Source organism: Neofelis nebulosa, chromosome 15 (assembly GCF_028018385.1).
Source record: "Neofelis nebulosa isolate mNeoNeb1 chromosome 15, mNeoNeb1.pri, whole genome shotgun sequence".
NCBI classification, from domain to species: domain Eukaryota; kingdom Metazoa; phylum Chordata; class Mammalia; order Carnivora; family Felidae; genus Neofelis; species Neofelis nebulosa.
The window spans coordinates 54,332,783-54,360,223 of record NC_080796.1 but is presented as its reverse complement, the minus strand read 5'-3'; the positions used below and the strand labels follow the sequence as shown (position 1 = coordinate 54,360,223).

Genomic DNA, 27,441 nt, shown 5'->3' with positions numbered 1-27,441 from the left:
TCCTTTTTTAAGATTAGTTTGGGGTCCCTTGAGATTCCATATGAAATCTAGCATGGGTTTTTCTTTCTGCAAAAATACCATTGGGTTTTTGATAGGGATTGCATTGAATCTGTAGATTGCATTGAATCTGTAGAATTGAAATCTTAACATTATTAATTCTTCAGTCCATGAACATAGATCTCTTTCCACTTATTTATGGCTTTAATTTCCTAACAGTAATATTTTATAGCTTTCAGACTTTAATTCTTTTGCTTCCTAGATTAAATTTATTTCTAAATATTTTATTCTTTTTAATGCTATTAAACATGGAATTGTTTCATAATTCCTTTTACAGATTGTTGTTAGTGTATAGACATGCAGCTGATTTTTATGTTTTTGTTTTGTATCCTGCAGTTTTGTTGAATTCATTTATTAGTTGTAACAGGTTTTGTGGAATATTTAGGTTTTCTACATACAAATCTTGTCATCTGCAAAAAGATAAGTTTATCACTTCCTTTTGAATTTGGATGCCTTTTACTCCTTCTTCCTCCCTCCTTCCCTTCCTTCCTTCCTTCCTTCTTTCTTTCCTTCCTTCCTTCCTTCCTTCCTTCCTTCCTTCCTTCCTTCCTTCCTTCCTTCCTTCCTTCCTTCCTTCATCTTAATTGCTCTGGCTAGAATTTCAGATGTTATGTTGAGTAGAAGTGGTCAAAGTAGACATATTATTCCTGATCTTAAGGAAAAAGGTGTCCATCTTTCACCACTGAGTATGATGTTAGGTGCTTGGATGTTTCATGCTTAAGTTTTTATTATATTGAAGTTTACTTTCTCTCCTAGTTTGTTAAGGTGGGTATGTATTGTTTTTAAATCATGAAAGGGTATTAAATTGTCAAATGCTCTTTCTGCATCAGTTGAAGTGATCATGTATTTTCCCTTCATTCTGTTAATGTGATATATTGTATCTGTTGAGTTTCATGTTGAACCATCCTTGCATTCCAGGAATCTGTGCCACTCGGTCATGGTATATAATCTTTTTAATATGCTACTGAATTTAGTATGCTGCTGAATTTGGTTTGCCACTTCTTTTCTTATAAAGAATGTTTCTTTATGGAAAGAAGTTGGTTTAATAATTATTAGTTGCTCTTTATTTTGGGAACTGAGCTGAACATACACATATAGATATATACACATACACATTAATAGAAAATACACATATATATTACAAGTAAGTAAATGTATATGTGATTATATTTATAATTTTTGAACTTTCATTCCTTCACTGGTCTCTTCCATTAGATTGCAAAACTTCATGAAGGCAGGAAGAAATACTTGCTTTTGTTTATACTGATGCATTCCCAGTTTTTTATTTGGTACTCAGTGCTCTTGATAAATGTGTATGGAATGACAATGTGTATGGAATGAATAAACAACAATTAATGTTGTTTAATTCTCTCAATAATCCTTTATGATATTTCTACCACTTTTATTTAACAGATTAAAACAGTTTAATAGTTGTGAGTCAGTAGTTCTAAGGCAAATGGAATTGTTTTAATTAGTTGATGTGTAGTTTTAAGGATGTACCATGCACCAGGCAACCTGGAATAGGCATTGGAGGCATAATAGACAGTCCCTGACCTAAGATAGCTTACATTCTGGTTGAGAGAAATAGACAAGTAAGTAAAGAATTCTAGAGCAATGAAGAATTGATATAGGTATCAAATCTATATGTTTTATAGATATAATATATTTTAGGAATGTGTTTTCTATTTTCCATGTTGGCATACATTGTATGCATATACTTCTGGGTTATAGTAGGATTTAGAAAGAGAATTGTGCTTATAATTTGTGTTTTGTTCTTGAAATCTTTTATGTTTTCAGCCTCATTGTCATTTGTCTATAAGATACAGTTTTCTTTTTGTACATAGCTTTTCCAAAATACTTTTCTTTAAAGGACTCACTCAGTGTACTTTTGCCATCATAAATACAGTAGTCAGGAGGGTAGATTATAAACTTGTAGAGTGTGCGTATATATTCTGTGTGTATTCTTCGTTTAGAATTTCAGTATTTCATGAAGTTGCATGTAAATAGCATTTTCCCAAATTGAGTAAATATAATGTATTCTTTTTCATACTGACAATTGTTACACATATTTTTCTTATGATATTACATATTATATTATTTCCTACTTGTTTAAGCAGCAACCAATATTCTGTCTCCCAGTAACGGAAGATTTTTAGATTTTTCTCACTTGCTAAAATAAGGCAAGTAAGGATTATAAACAGTATACTCTGTTTTGTCTTGTTGTGTTTTGCAAAAATGATTCGATCACTTCTCTGTCACCCCACTCCATTCTTTATCAGTTATTTCTTTTCTGGAATGCCTCAAGTCTGAGTAGAAATTGTAATGGTTCTGACTTTTCAAGAGAAAGCAAGTTTTCCTCTCCAGTTAGCATAATTTGTCAGCTCTTTTAGTTGTTTTTTTTTTTTTTTTTTTTTTTTTTGCTGATACTTTATTTTCCCAGATGGGTATTATTTTTTCCCCCAATCCAAATATCTTTAAAAATGTAAAAGTGTCAGTCTCTTGCATATTACTGCCAAATTATTATTCCTGTTTCTTAATGTATGCCAGATATACCACTTTGTAGTCTTTGGAAAACTTCACCTCTGTCTCTTCATCTTTAGAGTAAAGGGTGGTGGTTTTTATATGGTTTATGAGGTTCTTAATGCAATGAGTTCCATAATTTTATTTCAAAAGAGTGCAGATCAGAGTGGAATGAACTTTTAGCTCTTAGTGTTGGCTAGGGAGCCCTAAAACAGCCATAAACTAATGACATGATTAGCAAAGATTTCTTCCCTCTTTTTCATGGAGCCCATAGTCTCCTATTTAGTAGGTTTATAGCTGTGTATACACAGTGGGTGTGAGAGAGAAAATGTGTGAATGTGTGCTTGCACTTACGCTTACACTTATTTGTGTTTACTACAAAATTAAGCAGTGTTATAATGATTTTGGCAACTCAAAATTTTCAGTACATCTGAGAAGACAAAATTGGATAAAACTCTTTTCAGTTACACTAACAAACTGCTCAACTAACTGAGGTAAGATGTGTGTAGAATTGCATAGAGTGGTGAGATGAAGAATTGTAAAGGTTCACATAATCGAGAAGAGGAAGGGGGAGAATAGGCCTTGCAGTCTATTTTAACTAGATAGGTTTTATAAGGGATGTCATATTCCACCTTTTTTTTTTTTTTTTTTGCATACTAGTGTCATTCTGTCCCTCATAGATGGGTGTTCCCCCATGAGTCAAAAGGTAGGATCATCTGTAATTTTTAGTTTACTGCCTTGTAGCCTTGTATACAACTAGAGGTATAACTTGCTAGTTCTAATTTGTAAAACAGATCCCGAGGGAGAACTCTTGATTGACTTGGCGTAGGACATATGCCTCCCCCAGTAACCTAAAAGGCTTATTGCCAAAAAGGAGTAATTTGGAGAAGGAGAAGGTCATCAAACAATGATAGCTTACTTTGCAACAGAAAATACCCATTTTTGTCATTTAAAGGGGTCCCAGTTTTAAGTGTCCTCAAAAGTAGATAAACATACTTAGGAGTTATGATTTGTAACGGATAATACTTTTTTCCCCATAGTACTCATATCTGCTTGTACTTTTTGCTGACCCATGTTATAATAGCCATAGCTGGTCATATAGTATGAGTATATTTTAGTAGTCAGCTGAATTAGTTTTGGTTTGGATGGTTCTCAGTTTGCACCTAGTGCTGTGTTCTAGTGATTCTGAACTTCATCTACTCTGTTCAAAAAAAAGAGAGCTTTGATTTGGATCCAGCCAGCCTTATAGTCAAATGTAGACAGAAAGATGTCCGCATATGTGTGTGCTCATTATCTTTCTTCCCGTCTCATTTATTTTTTTCTCTGTTTCTGTGGGTATTCAAACCTCACTCCATGAATCAGCATTTTCATATAAGGGTTTCTAAGTAATATGGATAACATTTATTTTATTTTCATGTTTATTATATAATATCTAGTTTATTCCTCTTTATGCAGGAACAATGGTATGGAAAGCTAAAATCTCTTTAATTGATTTAGTTTATTTAAAAAAACCTGTGATAATAGTCTACCATTCCAAATGATTTTACTATGTAAAATCATTAAGTTTTGAAGAGAATGTATTATGGTTAAAATTAATATTAATTAGGAGCATTTCTTTAGAAATATTTCTGTGATTCTAAAACTGCTTTCTATTATGGATTTATGTAAATTCCCTGCTAGTTATCAAATTTCATTTGGTTTGAGTACAACTAGAGTAAGATTTCCATAAATTACTAGTTGTTTTGAAATTTACATTTGTAGCTTTCTATTAAAAATGTTATAGGGGCACTTGGGTGGCTTCGTCGGTTAAGTGTCCAACTTCGGCTCAGGTCATGATCTCACAGTTCGTGGGTTCGAGCCCTGTGTCAGGCTTTGTGCTGACAGCTCAGAGCCTGGAGCCTGCTTTGGATTCTGTCTCTCCCTCTTTCGGCCTCTCCTCACTCAACTCTGTCTCTCTCAAAAATAAGTAAACATTAAAAAAAATTTTTTTTTAATGTTATAATGAAGGGTTGGCTGGGTGGCTCATTTGTTTAAGCGTCCAACTCTTGATCTCAGCTCAGATCTTCATCTCAGGGTTGTGAGTTTGGGCCCCATGTTGTGATCTGCACTGAGCGTGAAGCTTACTTAAGAGAGAGAGAAAAGGAAAAAAATGTTATAATGAAAAGTTTGGTGTGAATATGATTGAAACTGTAAAGTAAAGATAGTAAACTGTACAGTATAGATAGCTTTTTAAGATCTTAAACATTTCAGAGGCATTTGTTCCTGAGTATATAAACATAACAGATCTTAAATGTAACAAATCTCATCTTTATAAATGTGATTGTTTTCCCTGAATATTTTAAAGGCATTTAATTTGAAATGTTTGTGGGTTTTTTTAATGTGTTCCAAAGTAACATTACTTACATCTTTCTAGTGTGAGATTATGTATCATTTATTTATTTTGAAATTGTTCAATGGAAAAAAGATTGACTTGATTTTAAAATGGATAATGATATTTCTGAGAATATTAAAATTGTCAACAATTAAGCAAATCATTGAATATTAGAAAAATATTACATGCTTATGGTAACTACTGTGTGGTAATGAACAGTTTAAATTTATTTTCTACCAAAGATTCCTATTACTGCTTCAAGACCAATAACATAAAAGATAAATGAGGGGTTTTTTTTGGTTTTGTTTTGTTTTTTAATGCTTGGGATCATAGCATGGTCAGTAGAGGGGCTGACTGAATGAGAGCTAAATATGGAATTTCTTTGCAGTAATTAAATGAAAGTGTTTATTATGTAAAGGAACTCTGGCATCATGTGTCAATTTTTATTCTTTTAAAGGAGGGTGCATCAGCCCGTAAGACCCAGACTCCTGCAGCACAGCCAGTACCAAGACCAGGTAAAAATATAAAACTTTGGCTTTGTTTTCTTTTTTTGTTGTTGTTGTTGTTTGTTTGTTTTTTAATGATCACAGTGAAATTTTTTGATATGTATAATGCTGTGCAGGAATTGAATTTTTAATTAAAGTATTTATAAAGTAATATAAGAACATTTATTTGAAAACAATAGGTATAGTTGAAGAGATAAGGTTTTTTTAAAATGTTTTTACATTCTTAGAAAAATACTGTTTATTTTTTTTTAAGTTTGAGAGAGCGTGAGTGGGAGAGGGGCAGAGAAAGAATCCCAAGCAGGCTCTGCACCCTGATGCACAGCTCGAATCCATGTACCATGAGATCATGACCTGAGCTGAAATCAAGAGTCGATTGCTGACTGAGCCACCCAGGAGTCCCTTTAAAAAGCTATCAATATGTACCCATCCCCTCACCAATTCCTTGTTTGAGTTCCCTGAGAGTACATGTGGATGTGATTTTTCGGCCCCCCGTTAGAAGCATAGCACCATAATTTTAATAGACTCTTCTGTAGCTTTGATTCTTGGACTATCAGATGTCTGTGTTATTGATCATATAAGTTTCTGTAACCAGGTTTTGTAAGGTAAACAAAGGCATTATTGAAGTTATGTTAGAAATATTTTTCTTCCCTCTTCCTAGTTCCTGAAAAGATTGATGTTTATAAATGCATGTAGATACCAACATTATATCCATTTTAGGTGCTTTGGGCTTGACTTTGGTGTGTGCTTTATTTTTATATTTAGCGTAATTACAGTGTTAGGCTATACCACATGTCTTTTTTTACTTCATTAGTGCTGTTGAAAATGCTGTGAAAAAAATTAAAAGGATCAGAAAGGCACAGGCAAGAATTTAGGCGATGTTCCTCTTAAATTTGGCAGTATCAGTAGTGTGGATTTGGATGTGTTTTTATTCATAGTACATTTACAAGCTAACCCTAAAATTATGTAGGTTATATATACTAAATATTTCTGGAAACACTTTAGAAGTATGGTGTGAAGATTATATGTGGCTTATGTTGGAATAATTTTGTAGGCTGTCTCACTGTGTCCTGGATCTATACATTTGGATCTTGACACGACTAATATTTGCTTTTTTTTTTTTTTTTAATGACAGTGAGTTTGTTTGAAATCTTTCTCATTCCTGTTTTTGAGAAGGAGTAGGGAAGAAGAATGCTCCATTAGTCACGTGTTTAATTTGGAGAACATTGGATACATTTATTTCAGATGACAGGACTGTCAGACTGTTTTTAAGTCGAGAGGACCATAGAGGTGCCTGGGTGGCTCAGTTGGTTAAGCATCAGACATTGGCTCAGGTCATGATCTCACAGTTCATGGGTTCAAGCCCCATGTTGGGCTCTGTGCTGACAGCTCTGAGCCTGGAGCCTGCTTTGGATTCTGGGTCTCCCTCTTTGTCTGCCCCTCCCCTGCTCATGTGTGTCTGCTCTCTCTCTCTCTCAAAAATAAATAAACAATAAAAAACTAATAGGAAGTAGAGAACCTTACCAAAAGCCATTATAAGAGTATAAGGAAGCGGGGTAACTGGGTGGCTCAGTCAGTTAAGTGTCTGACTTTGGCTCAGGTCATGATCTAGCGGTTGATGGGTTTGAGCCCTGCATCAGTCTATGTGTTGACAGCTCAGAGCCTGGAGCCTGCTTCGGATTCTGCATCTCCCTCTCTGCCCCTTTCCTGCTTGCACTCTTTCTCTCTCTCAAAAATGAAGAAACATTAAAAAAAAATTTAAAGAGTATAAAGAAGAGCAATTAAATTCAATAAATATTAGTCGAATACCTTCCATGTACTCAGTGCCAGAAACCAGGAAAAGCTAAGAAGGATCTCTCTTTAGGAAGGAAGAAAGTGAAGGAACTGAGTTGGCCCCCAAAAATATAACATCTGAAGTAGAAAGATACTGTAGAGGTAGTTGAATGATTGATACAGAATTGTTTTTCTTTGGAAAGGAGGGTGGGAGGTTATAGTTGGTCAGTCTAAAGAAGATTGCCTTAAAAATTCAGAAAGAGTTTAAGAGAGTAAATACCACCACCTAAGTGAGGATTTTAACCCAGTTTTGTGTTGTGTAATGTAAAATTGTCTCTCATTTCTCTAAATCATTGTCTCAAAATCATTTGGCAGACAAAGGAAAGGGGTAGGGAGAGGCACTAATACCTAAATCAGGGTGTTCAAATATATCATGTGATAAAATGAAGTTAAGGGAGCTGGATTCTACCAGCCAGTTTTGTGGCCTTGGGGAAGATCATATGTAAATAAAGGAACTCTGAGTCTTTTCAACTCTTAATATTCTAACATTCTTTTTCAGTTGTTCTACCGAGGTGCACTGGCAATTAAACTGATTGAAATTAATGTGAACTAATGTCTCATAACAGATATTCTGCTGCTCATCCATGTGAGGTCTTCTCTTACTGCTTGACTCCCATAGGTTCTCAGTCCCTACACACCATTTTATTTTTATTTTATTTTATTTTATTTTATTTTATTTTATTTTATTTTTGAAAAGTTTATTTTTTTAAATTTATTTATTTTGTTAATGTTTATTTATTTTTTGAGAGAGAGAGAGACAGAGTGCTAGTGGGGGAGGGTCAGAGAGATAGGGGGACACAGAATCCGAAGCAGGCTCCAGGCTCTGAGCTGTCAGCACAGAGCCTGACATGGGGCATGAATCCGCAAACCATGAGACCATGACCTGAGCTGAAGTCAGCCGCCCAACCAACTAAGCTACCCAGGCGCCTCTATATTTGAAAAAACTTTATTTATTTATTTTGAGAGAGAGAGAGAGAGTACGCGTGAGTGAGGAAGGGGCAGAGAGAGAGAGAGAGAGGGTGTGTATGAGTAAGCAGGGGAGGGGCAGAGAGGGAGAGGGAGAGAGAGAGAAAATCCCAAGCAGACTCTGTGCTGTCAATGCAGAGCCTGATGTGGGGCTCAAACTCATAAATGGTGCGATCATGACCTCAGCCGAAATCAAAGGGTCCGAAATTTAACAGATTGAGCTACCCAGGCACCCGCCTGTACATCATTTTAAAAGCAAAAATTGGGGCACCTGGTTGGTTTAGTCAGTTAAGCATCAGACTCTTGATTTTGGCTCAGGTCATGATCACACAGTTGTCAGACTGAGCCCCATGTTGGGCTCCACACTGGGCGGGCTCCATGCTCGGAATGGAGCCTGCTTAAGACTCTCTCTCTCTCTCTCTCTCTCCCTCTCTCTCTCTCTCTCTCTCTCTCTCTCTCTCTCTCTCGGTAGCTTAGTCAGTTGAGTGTCCAACTTTTGGTTTGGTATGGAGTCATTGTCCCAGTGTTGTGGGATTGAGCACCGCGTTGGGCTCCTCGCTGAGTGTGGAGCCTGCTTGAGATTTTCTCTCTCTCCCTCTACCCCTCTCCACTGCATGCGCGTGCTCTCTCTCTGTCTCTCTCTCAAAAAAAAAAAAAAAAAGATTCTCTCCTTCTCCTTATGCTCTCCCCGTCTTCTCACTCAAAAAATAAATAAAAATAAAAAATTTTTATAAGTTTTTAGCATCAATAAAACCTGGTTTGAGTGGATGCTAAGCAGTTTGTCGTGTTTGTCTTGATTAGTGAATTTTTCTTCTGTTGTAGAAATGTTTATTGTGTTTGCTTATGGAATGCTGCCTAATTGTTTTTACTAAAGATTTTTTTAAGTTTATTTGTTTTGAGAGAGAGAGAGAGAGAGAGCACGAGTAGGGGAGGAGCAGAGAGGGAGGGAGAGAGAGAATCCCAAGCAGGTTCCATACTGTCAGTGCAGAACCTGACTTGGGGCTTGAGGTTAGGAGCTCTGAGATCATGACCTAGCCAAAATTGAGAGTCAGATGTTTAACCAACTGAGCCACCCAGGTGCTCTGATGCTACCCAATTTTGAAGGGATATTGTGTCATATATGACATGTTCATTATGTTATCTTTTTAAAATTGAAAAAATAAGAATGCTCAAAACATATCTGACAGTGTAGTAGGTTATAGACAGCAATTATGCAGTTATAATAACTGTTACTTGTAGGTAGAATTTGAATCATTTATTTTTTCCCCTCTCCAGTGTGGTAGCTCAAGTATAGAGTTCCATTGTTGATTATTGTTCCTTTTTATTATTCTTTCACCATGTGTTTATTGGGCACTAATTGTGCCAGGCAAGTCCCTGGGTAAATTTAATATTCAAAAGTGTCTAAAGTTATTCCCAACTTCTAAACATTTCTTTAGAGAACATAACTAACAAAAAGTACATGTTTTTCAGTGGATTAGAGAGGAGAAGCCTTTGATGAGCCATAGTTCTGTACCTGACTGTCATTTTCTTTTTAACTATCTTTTTTTAATGCTTATTTATTTTTGAGAGAGCGACTTTGACTTTGAGAGAGCGAGAGAGCACAAATGGGTGAGGGGTGGAGAGAGAAGGGAACAGAAGATCCGAAGCGGGCTCTGAGCTGACAGCAGAGAGCTGATGTGGGCCTCAAACTCACAAACCATGAGATTGTGACCTGAGCCAAAGTCAGACACTTAACTGAACGAGCCACCCAGACGCCCCTGTCATTTCTTTTTAGATTAAATCTTTTGCACATATCCCTGCTTCCTGCCTCTTTCTAATGCATTTACATTGCATACTTCACTTCTCCAGCTTTAATTTTCCACTTTTATTTCATAGATTTCCTGAAATGGATAGGTGGCCCGTAGCTCTGGTTTATCTTCTTACATGTGATTTTGAGAGAGAGAATTAGCCTCTCGTGTAATTGCAACAGATTGTGCTGATTGTACTATCTCATTCCATAGTTTTAATCTATGTGCCGATGATTTTCAAATTTGTATTCCCAATTCAGACATCTCTTCTTACCTTTGGTATCTTATACAAACAGTCTCTTTAATATTTGGATATGCCATAGACATCTTAAAACTGATGTAAAATCTCTGTTCTCGGATATCTTCTTCATGAATACGTGGTACCACCATCATCTACGTTTCTTAAGCAAAAAATTCAGGAGTTATTCTTCATCCTTCACTCTTCACATTTGCTTATTGCTCTTATCTAATATGTCACTGACTTCTGTCAAATTTACTTTTTCTGTGTTTCAAATTTGTCTCTTTATCTTCTACCACAACTCATTTGTTTACATAAATTACATTTCTCTATACCAGTACATCATGAAGTCCATGACCTATTTCTGGTTCCCAACAAGATACATATAGAAATTGGTAGTATGATACTGTCACAACATCCACGTGCATGATCATTTTCTAGCAATTCATTGTTACTGCATTTTATTCATTTGACCTTGGATTGGAAATTTAAAAAGCAAACAAAAAAACCCCTTACCATTACACCTAATTTGAGTAGCACCTTTGTGGACTGTTGTTACGAGTCCTGACTGAGCTTTCTGCTTTCATGTGTGTCCCCTTTTGATCTGTTACCTAAATCTATTGTTTTTCTTTTACAGAAGATGTGACATGAAAATCAAACTATGTCACTTGCTGCCTTAAAAGTTACAGAGTTCTTCAGTGGCACTTAAATACAAACCTGACATTACCTAGAGGCCTTATATAAATTGGTTCCTGCGTGTATTTTTAACCTCATCTCCCGCCACTCTTTCTTTTGTCCCTGTAGTGTGCACATGTACAGTTCCCTATGCACAGCAGTTTCTTCCTGTCTTTGGCATTTGCTCACATTCCTACCTCTTGTCTGGACCATTCGGACACTTGTTCTTTGCAAGTTGGCTCCTTTTCATTCTTGAAATCTTAGTTTAAATGCCACTTCCTTTGAGAGGCTTTCTGTAAGCATTCTAGCCAAAGGATACTTTTCTGTCAGGATATGTTTCTTTTGCTCTTTAATATCACATGTTCAAATTTGTTTATGTGTGTTTGTGGTTTGTGTGCTTGCTTGTTCATGCTCTGGCTCCCCTACTTCACTGGAGAGTCTTTGAGGGCAGGGATTATTTGTTTTATTTATAGTAATAAGAGTGCCTTGTACATAAGGCTCTGAATATTTAAGTGAAGACTGTAATTATATTTGAAATCAAACATAACAATAATAATTACTTACTCTCAGCTCGTACATTTTCAGTCATGGCATTTGCTAAAGTGCAGTGGTAGTGTTAGTGGTACCAGGAGCAGTAGCATTTAGCATTTAGCTGTAGCCACAGGGTTCACTAAATATTGAATATGCATGCGCCAAGACCTGATTAAGGAGTTAAGGTGCATTGTTGTCTTTAAGATTCTCACAGCAGTTTCAGGATATAGAAACTATTATTACTGTTTTATAGTTGAGGACAACCGAGACTGAGCAGTCTCTCAATTCGACTTGCTAGGGTAATTTGCCTAGGAAGTGGCAAAATGGGGATAGGAATTGAGATCATCTGAGTACAGATTCTTGCTCTTAATCACTTTGCCATATGGACTGGTGTTATTCTACACTTTCCTCCCCCTCTCACTTTGAATTATGTTTATCATAGGGGTACCTGGGTGGCTCAGTCAGTTAAGTGTCTGACATCCAATCAGGTCATGATCTCACCTTTGGTGAATTTGAGCCCTGCATCGGGCTCCGTGGCTGGCAGTGTGGAGTCTGCTTGGGATTATTGCTCACTCCTCTGTCCTGCCCCTCTCCTGCTTGTGCGCTCTCTGTCTCTCTCTTTCAAAAAAAAAAAAAAAAAAAAAATCAAGTTTATCATAGTGTGTTTGTCACAGCGTCTGTACCTTGGTCCTTACTTTACTAGGGAACCTATTTATATTTTTTTGTAGCTTTTTTTTAATCAAATCTTTAGGCTTTATTTTTAATATGTGAGCTTTTATATTTTGTCTTTTTCTTACATCACATCTTCTCAGGCTTGATTTTAGTGAATTTTTTCCTAAATTCAGGAGTCCATCGTGAGCTTCTTTACCAAACCAATGTTGTTTCAGTCAAAGATTTCTTTTTTGTTGTTCCCCCTTAGTCATTCTCCTAGCAACTCTTGTCTCCTGTTTATCCATGTATTCTATCCATCCTGTCATTCCTTTATTCCTCTAACAAATACCATATATTTACTGAGACTGTATTATATTCCAAATGATGCTATCTAGCTAATCAAGTGTATCTGTGAATCCTAGTTCTAAAAATGATTTAAGAAAGTTTTAGGTTTTTTTTTCTCAGCAAGAAGAGATGAGGACACTATAATAAATATGTATGTGTGTGTGGACTTCTATTTATATATATCTTTCTCTGCTTTATGTGACTGGAAGAATCCTACTGCTGGACTCCATAGAAGTTTACCACAATAAATAGCTATTACAAAGTATTAAATTAAAATGTAGAATTTTACTGCTTTTAAAATAGAACATATTCCAAAAATGCATGTATCCCTTTAAAAATGGTAATCTGTTTTTAACAACTGATGTTGAGTTAGAATTTTAAACTTCCTAAATTTTTATTTATTTTTATGATTTTAAAAAATGGAATTTCTAACACAGTACATGACACATAGAAAGCAGTCAGTATGTTTTTATTATATATGTAAATACTGAAAATAGAATGTACAGCATTTTCAAATTCTAAAATATATTAATCTTGAACCAGTCTGATACTACTCTTATTATACCAACAAATGTTTCTGTGCATTATAAAGTCTATTACATATACAAATAATGAGAAGATATGAATATTTGTGTTTTTATAACACATTCACAATTATTAATAATATAGGCAGTTCAAAATAATATAGGCCTTCACATGACTCATTGCCTGTAATGTTTTTTTCTAATAAACAAAAAACAAATGTAACAAAAATGTAAGAAATATTTTAGGTCTTAGTTCCCATTAATACCTTTTTCCTCCCAAATGTTTAAGCACGTTTTCCCCTCCCAGTCCTTCCCACAGTGTTTCGTGTTCTTGTAATATTCTGTTTTTGCATTTATTACATTGGTTATCAGTTTAATTAAACTTTTTGCTTCCTTTGCTAGACTTTAAAATCCATTAATGTAGATACTCAGTGTCCAGCAATGTAGTATATCCACTTTCATTGTTACTACAGATTGTTGAGTATTAGTAGGACATTTTAATGTTTTTGTGAAACAGAGAAGTAAATTATTTGAGAAGATTGAGGTTATTTGAGAAGATTCCAGTATATTTTAAAATTTTATAACTGGTCATATGTAAATACAAATAAGTTTTAGGCCATATCTGTATTTTTATTTTTTACTTTATTATTTTATTTGTATTTGTATTTTGAAAATAAAAATGCGATGTTTCTAACACTCAATTTTTTCCCCTCTTAACAGTTTCTCAAGCAAGACCTCCCCCAAATCAGAAGAAAGGTGAGGTTGTGCCTATTGATTCTAAATTTATTTTAAGAAGAAAAGTAAATAAGCTAGATTACAAAATGAAAGCTGAGACTCTGTTTGTGAAGTTACACCAAATGTTTGTGCTTGGTAGTCAGTGCTCAGGTCTTACTCATTACCAAATATTTTGAATATTACTACTGACTTAAAATATTTTTTTAGGCCAAAGGAACTAAGATTATAAATTTACAAACTTTAAAGTTTTAATTGGGCAAGTCTATGTCTTTTAATGATAATAACAGCATATTTGGTACCTTTAAAATTTTATCTTTACAGGATCTCGAACACCCATTATCATAATTCCTGCAGCTACCACCTCTTTAATAACCATGCTTAATGCAAAGGACCTTCTACAGGACCTGAAGTAAGTAATTTGTTAGGATATGGAGATAATGTTGAGAATTAGTAGTTAAGAATTTGGTATTCCTTATTTGGAGAAAACAATTTCAGTGTCTGTGCTATCGACTTTACAGATAGTCTGAAATATTATTTTCAAAACAAAGTACAGTTGACTCTTGAACAATCCAGGGGTTTGAGGTGCCGACCCCTGCACAGTTGAAAATTTATGTACTACTTTTGACTCCTGCAAAAACTTAACTACTAGTAGCCTAATGTTGACTGGATGCCTTACTGATAACGTAACTAATATATAACATAACAGTCAAATAGCATGTATTTTGTATTTTATATGTGTTATATACTCTATCCTTATAATAACATAAGCTAGAGAAAAAATTTCATTAGAAGAATCACAAGGAAGAGAAAATACATATATAGTACTGTATTGTATTTATATAAAAAAAAAAATCCATGGATAAGTGGACCCATGCAGTTTAAACCAATGTGGTTCAAAGATCTGCTGTATATTCTTTTCATTCTGGATCCTTTAGGGAAAATTACAGAAATTTTTGGCTAAAGTTCTAATAAAAAGGGTACTAATATAGTAAATTTTAATATGAATTATTTTCTTTTGACTTTTCCCTGAAGAGCTTGAGGAAGTTTTAAAACAAATTTGGTTTCTCTCCCTCTGCCCTTCTCCCAAGTTCTAGTTGAAGAATGGGAAAAGTGATACCAACTTCTGTATATATTAGGTATATACCTTGTGAGGTAGATGGAGGTTGGGAACGTAGTTTTTAATCCAGACCTTAGGAAAAGTTAGTTGAATGAAGCCCATATCTTATGTTAAAATTTCCAGATACTTAGCTTTCTGAGAAAAAGTTTTTAAAGTATTATTGACCTTTATTAGTTCCAGGTGTATAGGGTAAAGATTTAATATTTGTATATATTGCAAAATGATCACCACAGAAATCTAGTTAACATCCATCGCCTTACATAGTTACAAATTTTTTTTTGTTTTTTTAACTTTGATAAAATAATTTTATTTATTTATTTTTAATTTTAAATCCAAGTTAGTTAACATATAGTGTAAAAATGGTTTCAGGAGTACAATTTAGTGATTCATCACTTACATATAACACTCAGTGCTCATTCCAACAAGTGTCCTCCTTAATGCCTCTCACCCCATAGTCCTTCTTCCCACCCAACACCCCACCAGCACCCTTCAGTTTGGTCTATGTATCTAAGAGTCTCTTATGGTTTGTCTCCCTCTCTGTTTTTATATTATTTTTGCTTCCCTTCCCTTATATTCATCTCTTTTGTATCTTAAATTGCACATATGAGTGAAAACATACCATATTTGTCTTTCTCTTTTTTAGTTTGCTTAGCCTAATGCACTCTAGTTCCATCCACATTGTTGTGAATGGCAAGATTTCATTCTTTTGGATTGCTGAGTAATATTCCATTGTGTATATATATAGCACATATACCACATCTTCTTTATCCATTCGTCAGTCAGTGGACATTTGGGCTCTTTCCATATGTTGGCTATTGTTGATAGTGCGGCTGTAAACATTGGGGTACATGTGCCCCTTTGGATCAGCACTCTTGTATCCTTGGATAAATACCTAGTAGTGTAATTGCTGGGTCGTAGGGTAGTTCTATTTTTAGAAACTCCATACTGTTTTCCAGAGTGGCTGCACCAGTTTGCATTCTCACCAGCAGTGCAAAACGGTTCCTGTTTCTCTGCATCATTGCCAACATCTAATGTTGCCTGAATTTTTCATTTTAGCCATTCTGACAGGTGTGAGGTGGCATCTCATTGTGGTTTTGATCTCTCTTTCCCTGATGATGAGTGATGTTGAGCATTTTTTTATGTGTCTGTTAGCCATCTGGATGTCTTTGTTGGAAAAGTATGCGTGTCTTTTACACACATCTTCACTGGATTATTTGGTTTTTGGGTATTGAGTTTGGTAAGTTCTTTATAGATTTTGGATACTAACCCTTTATCTGATATGTCATTTGCAAATACCTTCTCCCATTCCATCAGTTGCCTTTTAGTTTTGCTGATTGTTTCCATCTCTGTGCAGAGGTTTTTTATCTTGATGAGCTCTCAATAGGTCATTTTTGCTTTTGTTTCCCTTGCCTCTGGAGACGTGTCAAGTAAGAAGTGGCTAAGGTCAAAGAGGCTGCTGCCTGTTTTCTCCTCTAGGATTTTGATGGCTCCCAGTCTTAGGTTTAGGTCTTTCATCCATTTTTAGTTTATTTTTGTATATGGTGTAAGCAGGTGCTCCAGGTTCATTCTTCTGCATGTCACTATCCAGTTTTCCCAACACCATTTGCTGATGTCTTTTTTCCACTGGATATTCTTTCCTGCCTTGTCAGAGATTGGTTGGCCATACTTTCGTGGGTTCATTTCTGGGTTCTCTATTCAGTTCCATTGATCTGTGTGTCTGTTCTTGTGCCAGTACCATACTGTCTTGATGATTACAGCTTTGTAATACAGCTTGAAGTCTGGAATTGTGATCCCTTCAGCTATGTGGTTTTGTTTTTCAGGATTGCTTTGGCTATTTGGGGTCTTTTCTGGTTCCATACAAATTTTAGGATTGTTTGTTCTAGCTCTGTGAAGAATGCTGATGTTATTATTTTGTTAGGGATTGCATTGAATATGTAGATTGCTTTGGGTACTGTCGACATTTGAACAATATTCTTCCAGTCCATAAGCTTGGAATGTTTTTCCATTTCTTTGTGTCTTCTTCAATTTCTTTCATAAGCTTTCTATAGTTTTCAGTGTATAGATTGTTCACCTCTTTGGTTAAGTTTATTCCTAGGTATTTTATAGGTTTTGGTGCAATTGTAAATGGGATTCATTCCTTAATTTCTCTGTTGCTTCATTATTGATGTATAGAAATGCATCTGCTTTGTGCATTGATTTTATATCCTGCGACTTTGCTGAATTTCATGTATTATCAGTTCTTTAGTGGAGATTTGCAGTTTTTAAAGTGGAGTCTTTTGGTTTTTCCACATAGAGTATCATATTGTCTGCAAAGAATGAAAGTTTGACTTTCTTCTTGCCGATTTGGATGCCTTTTATTTCTTTGTGTTGTCTGATTGCTGAGGCTAGGACTTCTGACGCTATATTGAATAACAGTAGTGAGAATGGACATCCTTGTCGTTTTCCTGACTATAGGGGGATAGCTCTTTTTTTCCCACTGAGGATGATGTTAGCAGTGGGTCTTTCATATATGGCCTTTATGATCTTGAGGTATGATCCTTCTAACTCTCCTTTCTTGAGGGTTTTTATCAAGAAAGGATGCTGTATGTTGTCAAATGCGTTTTCTGCATCTATTGAGAGAATCATGTGGTTCTTCTCTTTTCTTTATTAATGTGATATATCACATTGATTGATTTGCAGATATTCAACCAGCCTTGCATCTCAGGAATAAATCCCACTTGATTATGTTGAATAATTCTTTTAATGTATTGTTGGATCCGGTTTGCTAGGATCTTGTTGAGAATTTTTACATCCGTGTTCATCAGGGAAATTGTTCTGTATTTCTCCATTTTAGTGGGGTCTTTGGTTTTGGAATCAAAACCTTGCAGAATGAGTTTGGAAGTTTTCCTTCCATTTCTGTTTTTTGGAACAGCTTCAAAAGAATGGATGTTAACTCTTCTTTAAATGTTTGGTAGAATTTCCCTGGAAAGCCATCTGGCCCTGGAATCTTGTCTATTGGGAGATTTTTGATTACTGATTCAATTTCTTTATTGGTTATGGGTCTGTTCAAATTTTTTATTTCTTCCTGTTTCAGTTTTGGTAGTTTATATGTTTCTAGGAATTTGTCCATTTCTTGCAGATTGCCCAATTTATTGGCATATAATTGCTCATAATATTCTCTTACAATTGTATTTCTGCGGTGTTTGTGATCTCTCCTCTTTCATTTGTGATTTTATTTGGGCCCTTTTTTTCCCTTTTTGATCAGTCTGGCTAGGGGGTTATCAATTTTGTTCATTCTTTGAAAGAACCAGCTCCTGGTTTCATTGATCTGTTCTACTGTTTTTTTGATTTCAGTATCATTGATTTCTGCTCTGATCTTTATTATTTAACAGCTTCTGCTGATTTGGGGCTTTATTTGCTCTTCTCTTTGTAGCTCTTTTAGGTGTAAGGTTAGGTTGTGTATTTGAGACCTTTCTTCCTTCTTTAGGAAGGTGTGGATTGCTATATACTTCCCTCTTACAACTGCCTTTGCTGCATCCCAGAGGTCTTGGGCTGTTGTGTTTTCATCTTCATTTGCTTCTGTGTACTTTTTAATTTCCTCTTTAATTTATTGGTTAACCCATTTATTCTTTAGTAGGGTGTTTTTTATATCCAAGTATTCATGGTCTTTCCAAATTTTTTCTTGTGGTTGATTTCAAGTTTCATAGTGTTGTTTAAAAATATGCAAGGTATGATCTTGATCTTTTTGTGCTTGTTGAGGGCTGATTTGTGACCCAGTATGTGATCTATTCTGGAGAATGTTCCATGTGCATTTGAGAAGAATGTGTATTCTGCTGCTTTAGGATGAAATGTTCTGAATATGTCTGTTAAGTCCATCTGGTCCAGTGTGTCTTTCAAAGGCATTGTTTCTTTCTTGATTTTCTGCTTAGATGATCTTTCCACTGCTGTAAGTGGAGTGTTGAAGTCCCCTACTATTATGGTATTATCATCAGTGAATATCTTTATGTTTGTGATTCATAGAATTATATATTTGGGTGCTCCCATGTTGGCATAAATATTTACAGTCTTAGATCTTCCTGGTGGATAGACCCCTTAATTATGATACAGTGTCCCTCTTCATCTCTTGTTTCAGTCTTTGGTTCAAAATCTAGTTTATCTAATATAAATATGGCTCTTCTGGCTTTCTTTTGATGACTATTATAATGATAGATGGCTCTCCATCTCTTTACTTTCAATCTGCAGGTGTCTTTAGGTCTAAAATGAATTTCTTGTAAACAGCATTTAGATGGGTATTGTTTTCTTATCCATTCTGACACCTGATATCTTTTGGTTAGAGTGTTTAGTCCATTGACATTTAGAGTGAGTACAGAAAGATACGAATTTTGTTTCATTGTATTGCCTACAGGCATGTAGAGTTGGTGTTTCAGGTGATGTTCTTGGTCCTTTCTAGTCTTTGTTGCTTTTTGTCTTTTTGTTTTGTTTTGTCTTTTCCCCACTCAATGAGCCCCCTATGATTTCTGGCCAGGCTGGTTTAGTAGTCACAAATTCCTTTAGTTTTTGTTTGTCTGGGAAACTCTTGATTTCTCCTTCTATTTTGAGTGACAGCCTTGCTGGATAAAGAATTCTTGGCTGCATATTTTTCCGATTTAGCACATTGAATATATCCTACCACTCCTTTCTGGCCTGCCAAGTCTCTGTGGATAGGTCTGCTACAACCTGATCTGTCTCAACTTATAGGTTAAGGACTTTTTTCCCCTTGCTGTTTTCATAATTCTTTCATTTTCTGTGTATTTTGTGAATTTGACTATGATATGCCTTAGTGATGTTTGGTTTTTGTTGAATCTAATGGGATTTCTCTGTGCTTCTTGGATTTTGATGTCTGTGTCCTTCCTCAGATTAGGAAAGTTTTCCAGTGTTATTACTCACATAAACCTTCTGCCCCTTTTTCTCTCTCTTCATCTTCTGGGATTCCTGTGATTCGGATGCCATTCTTTTTTAATAAGTCACTGAGTTCTCGAAGTCTTGTATTGTGATCTTTTCCCTTTGTTTCCCTCTTTTTCTGGTTCATTGTTCTTCATAATTTTATCTTCTGTATCACTGATTCACTGGATGCCGTCGTGGCATCCATTCAAGTTTGCATCTCGGTTACAGCATTTTTAATTTTGTCCTGACTATATTTTATTTCTTTATCTCCAGAGAAACCCATTCTATGCTTTTTTCAGCCTCAGTATTCTCATTATCATGGTTCTAAATTCTAGTTTAGACATCTTGCTTATATTTGTGTTGATTAAGCCCCTGTCATTTCTTCCCCTTCTTTCTTTTGGAGTGAATTCCTTTATTCTGTCATTTTGGTGGAAGGAAAAAAATTAATAAAAGAAAAAAGAAAAATTAAAAAATTAAAACCAAAAAAAATCAAGTAAAGGAAGCTAGATTCTAGATGTGTTTTGGTCTGCTTGTACAAAGAAGCTTGATAGAATAGAGAAAAGGGGGAAAGAAAAATGGTAAGAAAATTAAAAAGAAATTTATGTAATAAAATAGAATAAAACTAAAGAAAATGAAATAGAACAAAAAGTTTAAAAAATTAAAAGTAAAGTAAAAAAAAATAAAAAATATCTTTCTGTAGCCAAGAAAGAGGAAGAAAGGAAAGAATGAAAAAAAAAAAAAGAAAAGAAAACAATTTAAGCAAAGAAAATGAGTAAATGAACCAGCAAACAGAATGAAACCCAAATAAAGTTACATCCAGTTTGCCCTAGAACTGAAACTGTGAAGCCTTCTATAGTTTGTAGGCTAAGCAGGTGGAATGACTTGTGCTGGTCTTTTAGGGGATGTGCTTGGAGGGCACAGTTGGGTTGGGCTTGGTGTAACAGCTCCATTCTCCACGAGTTGGCATTGCTTAGCTAACTGGGGTGGATCAGTGTGACACTCATCTGTCTTCACGGGAGATGTGGAAATAGCTTCACTCAGCTCCTTAGTCTTCTGGCACAGAAACTTTGTGCTCTCACCAACTTGCCATCAAGCACCCCCCCCTTTGTCTCAGGCCTCCATCCACTACCCTTTCCATGTCCAAGCTGTCTACCTTCCAGGTGGCACTTCCTTCCAGAGTTTTATCTCAGATGGGATTGTGTTTCAAAACCGCACATTTCAGAGGCCCCTGTGGCTTGGACCTGCTCCAGCTCTCTGGGGGAGGGTCTTGCTGAGCAATGGTTGGGTGCCGGCTTGCTCCAGAAAACCTTTGTGCAATCACACAGTGTCAGAAGTTCAGAGATTATGGCAAATCACAGCACACAGCCAGTGCTAGGTTTCACCATACTCTGGGGTCTTTGTCCCAATACTAGCAAACGTGGCTGCTCTTCAGGGTCCTCTGGGACCTTTGCCTGTGGGGAGACCATATGGCTTCTACCAAATGCACTCCAAGCAGAGGAACCGCTTCTTCCTGTGTGGCCCTCAGACCCCGCAGACCCCTCTGCCTTGCTCCTGGGGATTTGCCCTACTTCCTCACCAGAGCACCGCCAGGCACTGAACTCAGAAACTACAGACTTTGTTCCACTGTTTATAGAATTTTGGTGGTATTGAAACCCTCTCTTTTCTTCCCGTCAGTGGTTTTGGGGAACAGATTTCTTGTTCAGTGCCCTGTGAGTGTTTTCACTCTTTCTCTCTCTTTCTCTCTAGCTACTCTCGGTGGAGTGCTTTTCTTGCATGATCCTGATGTACCGTACTCTCCCCCTTTCTCTCTTTCTGTCCTTTTTCCGCTAAAACAGCTCCCTACTCTCCATGGCTTTTCTCTTCCACAGTTCACCTCTCCACACTGTGTACCTGCTGAGTTCTCTGGCTCAAGTTATGCAGGTTGTTGTGTTAATCCTCAGATCAAGTTCCTAGGTGTTCAAAACGGTTTGGTGCTGATCTAGCTGTATTTCAGGGATAAGACAAGCTCAGGGTCTCCATGCTGCTCCGCCACCTTAACTACTCCTCTCCCCCCAATGTTTTTCTTGTGATTACAGCTTTAAATATCCATTCCCTTAAGTACTGTCAAATATGCAATGCAGTATTATAGCTATAGTCGATATGTTGTACATTACCTGTGATTTATTTATTTGGTAGCTAGAAATGTGTACCATTTTATTTGTAACTGGAATTTTGTATCTGAAATTTTTAGTCTCCTCCTTCCTCATTTCTTGTTTAAAATGAGTATAGTAAGAGTAGTATCACTTTGCTGTAGTAAACACATATCATGATAATGTGTATGTACAAAGTTAATCTCTCCCTTACCTAGCTAGCTTCTCTATAAGTATTTATCTTCATGTTAATTAATATGAATAGGTGTGCCACTTTTAGGATCATGATTATTATTTTTTAATCTTTATGCTACTTGTAGTGGTTGTCATTTACAGAAGAAAAATGGTGATGCTAAAATTGTTTTAAATAATTTGCAATGATATGTACATTAGTAAGATCTAAAATGGGCGATAGATAAGCGATTTCCGGAATGCTGTCAAGTTTATGAACATCATTATTAGCATGGCAGATAATGAGTGGTTGCTAGTGATTTCTGGATGTCTACTTTTGCTTTTGACGGGTGGATATCCACTATGTTTTCCTCTCATTTTAAATTTCATATACCAGATTCTCATGATTTATTTGTGCTCTTGGCCTTTTGCTGTTTGCATTCGTGAATTGTTAGTGGACTTTGTTCTAAGGCATTGCACTTTTATGTAGTGTACATTAACCTAAATTAACTATCTTCTTTCATTAAAAACTGAAAGGGGTGTGTGTGAACGTGAGCTTGTGTGCATGTATGTCTGCATGGCGGGGCGCAAGTGTTCTCAGCCTCCTTGCTCAGGTAGGCGATATTTGTGTCCTTTTTTTTTTTTTAATTTTTTTTTTTTAACGTTTATTTATTTTTGAGACAGGGAGAGACAGAGCATGAACAGGGGAGGGTCAGAGAGAGGGAGACACAGAATATGAAGCAGGCTCTAGGCTCTGAGCTGTCAGCACAGAGCCCGACGCGGGGCTAGAACTCACGAACCACAAGATCATGACCTGAGCCGAAGTCGGCTGCCCAACCTACTGAGCCACCGAGGCGCCCCTTGTGTCCTTTTTAACACAGTTAAAAACATAGTTGCTTATGTAGTACTAGGCGTAATAAGTTAAATAAAATCATTTTAATAAAATATTTTCAAGGGGAAAAATTTGTTTTTTCCTGTTCCCACGTAGAGGCTCATGAGTTAAGACAGAATAATTTATAAACATTTATTGCAGAGTTCATATAGCTTGAGTGTAGTAAAATGCTATTCTGAGGAAACAGTGGTCACTCTATCCTGTGGTGTTTGTCAATTAAATTTTTTTCCATCATGCTGATTACTAAAATGGGTGAATATATATTGAACATTCGTGGGTACTTAGGGTTTTGTTTTAAGGTAGTTCATTCTGCTTTTTATTGGGTAAGTGAAAGAAAATGGAAGAACCCAGCATAATGTTTTGGAGGCTGAGAGTGGTGGTGTGGTCATTAGTTGGAGAGAAGGGGGTTAAATGTATTCTGCAGCAATACTTTTCTAGTGTTTTGTACTCTGTTATGGTACTCCTTATTAAATAGAGGTTGTCAAATTGTCCAGTTATCTTATACACATGGCGATTAAATCTTGGCATTTGTTATGAATTTGGACTTTTGCTCACTAAGCTTTAACCTTAATTATTTGAAGAAGTTCTGGATCGAAGACACGCCCTTACATAATTATTTTATAAACTTGCTTTTGTGGGGTGCTGCAGGAATGTAATACATCTAAAGTTGTTTTTTTATGTTAAATTCTCAATTCAAGGGGTTGGCCCTTGGCTGACAAATTATCTAGGACTCCTTTCTTCCTCCCCTACTCTTGAACCAGATCAAGATGGATACACGTCCTTAAAACTTGGAGAGGTGCCCGGGTGGCTCAGTTGGCTGAGCCTTTGACTCTTGATTTTAGCTCAGGTCATGATCTCACGGTTCATGGGATCTAGCCCATGGGGCTTGGGATTCTCTCTCTTTCTCTCCTTCTGCCCCTTCCCCACTTGCTTGCACTTGCACTCTCTCAAATGAATAAACTTCAAAAAAAAGAAAACTTGATTAGAATTTTTTCTCCAAGTTCATCCTTTTGTTGTTTATTTACCTCTTCTAAGGTTACAGTTCTAGCTTCTTTGTGCCCTTCCTTTCTGTGGGTGGTAAAAACCAAGTCTCAAGCAGGTATTCCTGTCTTCCACTCTCATCCACTGCAGCATTAGTTGATTTCTGACTCATGACTATTTTCTTTCCAGTTCACCTATGCATTTCAGGTATTTGGTATATTTTATCTGACATTTCTTGGAAGGATTTTTATAATTACTGGAACACTGTATTATTGGAACTGGAATCTTATAAGGTGTATTTAACTTTTCTATATTGAGTTTATTTATTCAACACTCATAGAACAGTAACTGACAATCAAAGTGCTATGTAGATAAATGTTCTGCGAGCTCAGCCTTTTTAGAGCTTACATGATAGTGGTGTTAGTGTACTAGGAGTCACCTATTGCAACTGATGAGAAATTAAAATATGTTCCAGCATTTGGGATAAAACTGAATCTTAATGCCTTATTATTGAGAGTATAATGAAAAGTATAATTTTCTTTGACACCAGTTTACAAACTTAAATCGCATCTGGAAGATAAGTTCAAAATCAGATTAGACCTCAGCAATAATATATCAGCCATGAAAACCTTTACCTACCTCCTCTCATAAATTATGTGGTGTTAGTGAGAAGGTATGTAACTCTAGTGATTTTTTTATAATCTAAAAAAATACTTGAAAATTACTATTTTCTAGATTTTGAGACCTAAAAAGGAATCTCAGAATATACTCTTATTCTCAGTGAAAATGCTGAGAGATAACCCTAAAACCTACTCTGGTAGTTGCAGAGCAGAAAATACAACCAGGTCTCCCAATGTCCAGTTTAGTTATTTTAACTTTTGGATAATGGGGATTCTTAACAAACATTCTGATTAAGAAATTGGGTTTTATTCTGGAACATAATACTCTTTTGCAGTATTCAAGGTCTTACATTCACTATTAATTACAATAACAGTATTTTGTAATTTGGTTTAACAATGAAAATTCTTATTAAATATTTTTAGTGGTAACTAGGAAAGTATTTTTGGTCAGTAACATAATTTGTAGCCAAAGGAAGAATGTGAATGCTCTGCCTTCTCTCTTGGTGAAATAACAGTGATAATTCTTGAAGAAAGAAAACAAAAGCAACTTTACTGCCAAACAGAAAATCATACTGCTTCTAAACTTATGACTAATTATAAATGAGACACAAAATGAGTTGTAAAACTTGCTAATTTCAGGTTTTACCAAACGCAGAATTGGATATAAGTGCCTGTGTCTTAAAATAGCTGTATAAAAATCCATGTAATATGACACATACCAATATATCTGTACAGTCTTGTTTAGTACTTTTGAATAAAATTTTCACCGAACTTTTTCCCACTAACAGTAGGGAAAGAAGAAATTTTTGTTTTTATCATTTAGTGTTCTTACAGTGTTGTGGATTACTCAAGTAATTCCTCATGTCATCTACAATTGGGTGAATAAGAGATATTATTTTGGTCTTCTTTGAAATAGATTTGATAATGTAACTGAGACTGTGCCAGACCCATGCAAAAAATGGATTTGCTTAACTGCTTTAACTTTTTTTTTTTTTTTTTTTTTTAGTTTGAGGATTCATGTGTTTTCTTTCCACCTAATGAATATACAAGAGTTGTTTTTTCATTGTTTATATTCTGTGAAATATGTATCTATTCTTTTGTTTTGTGATGGCTTCTGTGTTTTGCATCTGGCACCCAGTTGGAATTCACAATTCCAACTAAATTGTGAATTCCTTAGAGAAAAGGGGCTTGTTACTCTGTTGTCATTTGTATCTCCATTGTTGAAAAACAGTGTTTGCCCAATAAAGGATATTAAGTAAATGTCTAGGAAAATGAGAAGCAGAAAGGATCACACTGAGAAAATTGGACAGGGGCAGATTTGTATATCTGAAATTCAAGTTTTGTTTTGTGTGTTTGTGCAAGCTGTGAACTCATTCAGTGCATTTATTTCAAATTTCAGATTTCTTTTTTTTTTTTTTTTAAACATTTATTTATTTTTGAGAGATGAGAGAGACAGAGCATGAGCAGGGGAGGGTCAGAGAGAGGGGGAGACACAGAATCCAAAGCAGGCTCCAGGCTCAGACCTGTCAGCACCGAGCCGGATGCAGGGCTTGAACCCACAAACCATGAGATCATGACCTGAGCCAAAGTTGGACCCTTAACTCACTGAGCCACCCAGGCGCCCCTCTAACTTCATATTTCTTTTTTGATATATGATAGTTGTATCTGTACCTTGGACTTGATTTTAGTTCCTGTGAAGTGTCATTATACTTGGTATTACGTTTTGTGCACTTACTGTATTTGGATCAGGTGATTTTTAAGGTCATTTTTAGCTCTGATTTTTATGATTTGTGAATTTGGTATTTCCAACTCTCACAATTTTTAATAATTGACAGCTATTTATAATTTTTATAAATATCTTAATGGTTACAGAAAATTCACAGTAAGATTTTGGAGTGTTTAAAAAGAAATTCTGTCTTTACTTTTTCATTCTCCAGAACCTTTGGCAGTGCTCATCTGAATGCATTACAGATCTAAATCTTAAATATTGTTTATAATGGTAGATAGTAAACAGTGCAAAGAAATCACAAAGTAAATTTTAGTGTCCCCCCCCCCCCCCTTTTTAGGTTTACAACAGAGAAACCAAACAATTAAATAGACCACATTCTTAGGGTAGACCAAGCCTAATTTTTCTTCTAAGTATAAAACACTCCCTTCATTGTTTAACACCTCATTGCAACTGACATCTCCCCTACAGTTTGAGTCAGCTGGAGGCTTTGCTATGTAATTAATGCATAATTGAAACCTCCTCCACACAATTACAGTACTGGCTGTACCCCATAGCTCATTTTGGCATAGATTCTATTTGGTTTCATGTAAAATTGAGGATTCTTCCTTTTTTTTTTTTTTTGTTTTTTTTGGCCCTTCAATAAAAAAATGACACAAAAACAAAACCCTTAACCTTTAACATCTGTAAATAACAAAATTAAGGTTGTGTTATGAAAGTATTAAAAAATATATTTTACATTTATAAATGTGATCCTGAGAGAAGTTTTAGTAGGACTGTAAGTTTATTTAACATAAAATGATTGGATGACACTCGTGATTCTGGCCATTATGGTAGCCTCACAGGACCAAGGTTCCAAAGGGGAGAGATTGCACATAGAGAGTGCCTCAAAGATATGCGGAGGATTCTCTTTGCAGTAGTCAAATACTGTTGAGTACATTCATGTGAGAAAACTGCTTGATGCCTGGGGAAGAAGCAAGCAGAACAAATACTGGAGTTTACACCGGACCATGAATAATTCATGTTCCAAACAACCACAGGTAATGCAAAAAGATTCAACCACTTTGGAAAATAATATAGAAGTTTTTTCTTTTTAAAAAAAATTTTTTTTTAGCATTTATTTATTTTTGAGAGACAGAGATAGAGCACAAGCAGGATAGGAGCAGA

The 27,441-nt window shown here is 35.7% G+C and overlaps 1 protein-coding gene across 2 annotated transcripts in view; it reads left to right on the top strand.

Moving 5' to 3' along the window:
- Window positions 1-27,441, top strand: part of CDC73 (cell division cycle 73) — a 135,041-nt gene that overhangs the window by 83,206 nt on the left and 24,394 nt on the right. For both annotated transcript variants that reach the window (XM_058700586.1, XM_058700587.1), the window contains exons 11-13: window positions 5,406-5,463; window positions 13,722-13,757; window positions 14,058-14,145. In XM_058700586.1, the coding sequence (XP_058556569.1) occupies window positions 5,406-5,463; window positions 13,722-13,757; window positions 14,058-14,145 (182 nt within the window). The remainder of the gene's footprint in view (window positions 1-5,405; window positions 5,464-13,721; window positions 13,758-14,057; window positions 14,146-27,441) is intronic.